Source organism: Convolutriloba macropyga, chromosome 4 (assembly GCF_964194025.1).
Source record: "Convolutriloba macropyga chromosome 4, txConMacr16.3, whole genome shotgun sequence".
NCBI classification, from domain to species: Eukaryota; Metazoa; Xenacoelomorpha; order Acoela; family Convolutidae; genus Convolutriloba; species Convolutriloba macropyga.
Window position 1 is genome coordinate 4638101 of NC_134471.1, and position 6081 is coordinate 4644181.

General features: G+C 32.1%; 1 protein-coding gene across 1 annotated transcript in view; it reads left to right on the plus strand.

Annotated features, from left to right (window-relative positions):
- LOC142337955 (voltage-dependent calcium channel subunit alpha-2/delta-3-like) overlaps nucleotides 1-6081 on the plus strand; it is a 202868-nt gene that overhangs the window by 175027 nt on the left and 21760 nt on the right. The window contains exon 29 of the mRNA XM_075387588.1: nucleotides 65-135. Within this exon, the coding sequence (XP_075243703.1) occupies nucleotides 65-135 (71 nt within the window). The remainder of the gene's footprint in view (nucleotides 1-64; nucleotides 136-6081) is intronic.

A 6081-nucleotide genomic window follows, 5' to 3' on the forward strand; every position in this document is an offset into this window, starting at 1 on the left:
TTTTTATCTGATTATTAAGCGAATTCCATTTTCAGTATTTTGTTCAACCTGCGTTTCGTTTCAGTACTCGAAGTTTTTCGGAGAGATAGACGGGAATGCGATGCGGTCTATGGAATCTCTCGGTCTCTTCAAAAAGTGAGTCACTTTAGCCCCATTCTTCATATGACAGTAAGTTATATCGTTAATGAAAATAAAAACACCTGTACTTCCGCGGTGTCGAGAAATTTTCCAAAGATTATGCAATAAATGCACTGAAACCCCACAGAACGTTTTAAAGAAATATTAAGCTACGAAAACGGTGCTCACAGGGCTTGTTACCTTACACTGATTATTTCGAGAAGGGTTCAATCTCCAATATCTTTCCGAGATTCCAATCGCTCTCTTAACCCGGTACATTTTTAAGTCCTTTGCCACTTTTGGGTTGAAAAAATAGAGCTGATGACGTCTTGTTTCATTATTACGGTCTGTGTTGGGGCTTTACAAGCTAAAGACTTGTAAACTCCCCGTGACATTCAGTTCTGGTCACGGCTTGATAGATCTAAAATCAAGTTTTGATCGAGACTAGAATCAAAATTGTAGATCAATATCTCTTCGATGAACATTAAAGAGCCCCTAAGCGTAATCAACGCAGTCCATTTGCAGTTTGTGCAGTTTTTCCGGAAAAAAAATAGAACTTTTGAAACACATTTACACTCCGTTTATCAAGTAAATTGTACTTTATCGACAATATGACCAAAAATGTATGCCTGAAATCGTTAAATTCACTGCCAATGAAACAAATTATGTAAACCAGAAGCTTACATTTCGCTAGAAAGAAAATCACTCGTTATTGTGTTACCAAAGCAATGCAAACAAATTGATCTAAAACTCAGTACTATATTGTTTAAAGATAAAATAAATTGTATATGGTGTACAAATACCATTTTATGCATCAGATGAACTGAATTTAATTAGCAATAGATAAAAATTCTTTTTAAATTATTCATGCCTAAATTACTCTTCCTCAAATATTTTTTTATTCTTTTTCAAAATGAATCATTACAAATGAGAACGCGGCTTTGCGTCAAAATTTTGATTGTCAAAATGTGCAAAAAGTGCATTTTGTGTCTATTTTTAATAATAGTTGGAAAATTTGCAGTTACTTGTAATATTATTAATAAATTGACTTGGTACCTGGTTTACGGGAATAACTTTGTTAATTAATTAAAAGAAACAACAAAACACGAGTGTTTTGCTTTCTGATTAATATCAGAAGTGTGAAGGGAGCAAACAAAAAAATGGCCATCAAATGTGTTTACATTACTACCATTCGTTTAAACAATTCTCTATCTTTCGGCTGCATAAAATTGTTATCGCAGGTCTGTTCAATTGGCTAAATAAATTCTTTTCTTAAAATGTAACTGTTCTAATACTAGTTGTTCCGACCCACTTGTGGGTGGAGGAACTATATACTCAAATGTTTTTTTTGTTCAGTCAATTTTGGCCAATCGATATTTTCATTGTAGAGAGTTGAGACTGGTGTCATCAGCAAGCCCGTGCAGCATAGAATATAGAACTAAAAAAAAATTTGATTTTCGTTTTTTACACAGGGAGTTATTGAAGTTTAAATTTGTCGGAAAAGTAGAGTGCATTCCGTTGTTTTTATTCACATTTTCCGTAATTTTGGACCAAATTTTTGTCAATTTTGCTAAAACTTGGTAATGTTTTTCAAAAAAAAGTGTTATTAGTTTCATGTTTAAGGATACAAAAGGGTCCCCAATTTGCTCCATCCCAGTTTTTTTGTAAGCCTATTAATTATACAAAAGGCATGCTTTATTTAAGGTTTGTGGAAATATTTCATTTGATAATTGATCTATTTTGCAAGCATATTGAATTATAAATGTTTTTGTTGGACGAGCAGAGAAATCAGGGCTAGGTGTGGACTCAAGATTGATTCTTACCATCAATAATTGTTCGGATTATATCAGGGCGATTTTTTCTTAAAAATATTTTCGCATTTTTTTATGTTGATTAATGACTAGAATGATTTTCACTCACAGACTAATCAACGGTAGAATCTTTTAACAACGAGAAAGGCCATATGAAAACATAGTTTGTCTTCAGAGAAATGCTCATAGGTTTTAGTGTTTTGACAATGTATTTTCGTAAGTTTAATAGATTTCTTTTTGTTTGCTTTCATTTTTCATTCTTTTTGAGGCCCCGTGATTGTGATTACGTCTTATTTATCTATGATCCAATTGGATTCTTAGAGATCTGCAGGTGAGCCTATTCAATGCTCTCAGTTGTTATCTAATACCTCTTATGACTTCGAATATATTTGTTTTAAGAGAATGTCAGTGAACTTTTGAAGTTTTTCTTTTTTTATTTTTCTTTCTGTCCATATGTAGCTAAGTCTCAAACTATACAGCGCAAATGTAATCCAAGTGAACAGAAAAATACTCTTTATTGTGGTTCTATATTTAAGTAATCGTTTTTTGGCTTTGTTACAATGAAATAGCATAAAAAATTTGTCAACTTTTGCATATTTTCCTCTATATAATATAAGGTAGTTTTTTATTCCGTATTCAATTAATCCTCTTAAGGATGGCTCCAATTGTCCTTGGAATAATGCGCAAAATAAACATTTTAATGATTTCCGTGAATAGCAGTTAGCCGTTCACTCACAAAACGTTGGTTTTGTTGCTTTTTCGGTAATTGCGGTTCTTTTCGTTTCCGAACGGCATATTCCTGTCCATCCAAATGCCTTAATTGCTTTTATAAATGATGAATTGAATCTTTTTCCTGATTTCAGATTCTAGCTAACGGTTTTAATGACCTTCCATTATTTTTCTAAAGAATATATTTTTGTTATTCCCATTTTTTGTTCTGTTTGTCGTCCACTAGTAACTAAGACTTATTATTGACAGAACTCATCAATTTTCATTGCTGCAAACAATGTTTTTTCTGTGGGTTATGTTTTGACAGATGTCTATAGATCTTAGAAATGTGTTCCAACAAGAGTTTTCGACACTGGTCAGTATTTGGGGTTCTTTTTATTGTCTTTTCCACACAGTCCTTTTAACTAAAAGACTCAGTCCAAATCAAAAAAGACTCGTTCAATACTTTCAAACACTTTTGTCAATCAAAGTTTTTGATGGTTTTTATTGTATTATAGATATTATGGCTTCAACACTGTGGTTTCGATGAATTGTTTGTGAAATTGTGAGTTCTGTCCATATTTGTTGTTTTTTGTCGTCTTTTAGTTCGGTCTCAATATCAATGAGCACAACGCGCTTCCTGAGTGTTTGCAAATTTATCTGTTTTTGTTTTAAGTTGAAAGCTTTTGGATTGTTCGGATTTTTGAAAAAAAACTTTTATAAAATCAGTGGGTTTTTGTGCTTTGCTTAATTCTTTCAATTTTGTAGCTTGGTCTCTGTAACAATAGGCCGGGTCTTCTTTCCATTTAACCAAGATCCAATCTTTATAATAGTTTTAATTTCAACTAATGGTTTCTTGGCATTAGTACTACACTTTTCATAAGAAAACTTTGATTTTTTGGATATTTGTCCATTCTGAGTTTTCTGTTTTCTTTCAACATTATCACACTAACGATGGAGCTTAATTTGAGTTGAAACTTGCAAAACTAAAGATGTTTAAAATTCTCCATTAATAGCCTATGGATTCAACGGTTGCTGCACCGCGTTCTTTTTAAATTCAGTTGTTTTTGTTTCCTTTTTCGCGTTATTTTTGCTGTCGTTCGAGATATTACGGATATTGACCAGTCACAATTGCTTCCGATGTCATATAAAGTTGCCTTTTTAATGAGCCGAGTTGATACGAAGTGGTTTCAATCGTTTTTTGAAATTGGTTGTTTTCAAAAAGGAAACGTATTTTTGACCTTTTCGTTTTTTTTCTTTTTTTTGTCGGCCTGTCACCGAGTCGCATCAATGAGAGTTCTTATTTCTTGTCCAATGAACATCTAATGAGGTATAGGTTGATCTAACTAGATCAGGTTTTATCTTATTCCTTTTTCATTTTGTTATTAACTTTTTTTTAAATCTAGCCGTCGATTTTTGGTCGTAATTAATGTTTGCTATTATCTGTATTTTTTGTGCCTTGTCCAGCAGTCTCATTTATGGCAAGACTCATCGGGTCTCTAATCCAGCATTATCTTTTCACTTAAATGTTTTTCGAAAGATATGTGAATTTTTCAACGTTTTCTTTCTCTTTCTCATTTGGTAGACAATTAAATCAAAACATGGATCGGAGGGTTCTGAACATCATGTGCTAACGCACATTACCGATCCTCCTTGTTGGGATTTCTAACTCAAATTGTTGTGGGAGCGATATGTATTATAGTAATCTCAAATGAAGCCCTACGGATATTTCTCCAGCACACAATCTGATAACAACCAATGACGAATAGAGGTTGAACTTGAAATGAAAAAAGAGTGGTATGAACTGATCATTCATCAGCATCAATTGTTAAATAAGCAGATTATTGCAAAATAATTGATTTTCACATCATTTATTGTCAAAAAAAAAACAACAATATTTGATGTATTATTATTTTTCTTCAGCTATTCAATATTCATCTGACTTTTAAAAATATTTAAAATGTGTTGACTGTATTGTGTTGACCAATAAGACTCAACCACCCCTATATGTAATTGTTGACTCCATGTGTTTCTGAAAAAATGGTACAGTTAAACTGTTCTGTTTTTGTTGTTATCACCTGCAAATTAAATATCAATTGCTGCTCATTTTGTTTGCAAAATTACTACCATTTTTTCATAACAATTGAGTAAAGTAAAGCAATCATCTGTTCTTCTGTTTCAATCAATGCACTATGACTAGAGCTTCATCATCTCCATTTTGGACGAAAATGACACGCGAACTCGTAGAGATAGATTTCTGCCAAATATTTTTTCAACTGCAGTATGTTGAGTATTGCATAAGATCTGTTGCAACAAAACTTCACTTGCAACAAAACTAGACTCTGTTTATGAAAAACGGGCGCTCTTTCATTAATGGCTCTTAAAGCTTAAAATTTGAAGCAATTATTGTAAATGTGTTTGTATTTATACGAAAAACTTTTTCTTTCTTTTCGCTTTTTCTAGAACCCTCTGTCAATTTCACAAATTGATTGAATATTTCACACTTGACTATTTGGGTGATTTGAATGAAATTAAGTCTATTGCTAAGAAATTAAGAGCAATTAGAAATTAAGTCTATTACTAAAATAAAACCAGATGTAGGAAATTGAAGCTCATAGCCCGTGTATCGTAGCGTATAATGTGAGAAATTTGAAAAGTTATTAGTAAAAAACTAAGTCTATGCTTTTTGTGTTTCAGGTCTATTTTGAGGTTCTATTTCAACTCGTTCAATTTGTTGACCTCTAGAACACATTTTGTGAGATTAAATGAAATAAAAGGGCCTGAATAATTACTGCAAGTATTATTTTTGTTATGAAAAACAAAATCTTTAACCTTCCTAAGTATTTTTAGAATCTCATTTTGTGACTCTTTGGTATCTATAAAAAAATTGATACAAATAATTTTAAAATTTTCGTTAATGCCATTTTCCATATTTTATACATCTATTACACGGGGGATGGGATAATAGGCGAAAACTCGGTTAGGGTAACGAAGTTTTTGTAGCCCTTAGACAAAAGTTCTGAACTAAAGTTTTGTGAAAATTGGGCGAATATTAATTAAAACACTTGAATGAGGTACTTCATAATCCACTCGATGCTGTTAAGTTGTCAAGTGTCCCTAACAGTAGTCCCTACAAGCAAAAGAGTAGTTAACAGTACATGGTAATTGTATCTTTTTTCCAATGTTTTGCAGCTCTTCTACTCTGTTCAGTATCATCGAAGCCAATGATTTTGTTTTCAAAAAGTAACAGGGAAAGAATAGAGAACGTTCAGAATAATTCGCAATGAGGTTTAGAAAGAATTTATTGATCAAAATACCGATCAAAAAACGCTCAAAAAATTGGAGCAGTCGGAGGACAAACCACATTGTAAATAGGCTCAAAAATCAAAAACACTGATCAATTTTTGCTTCTTTTTTAATTTTGTTTCGAAGTCAATTGTTATAG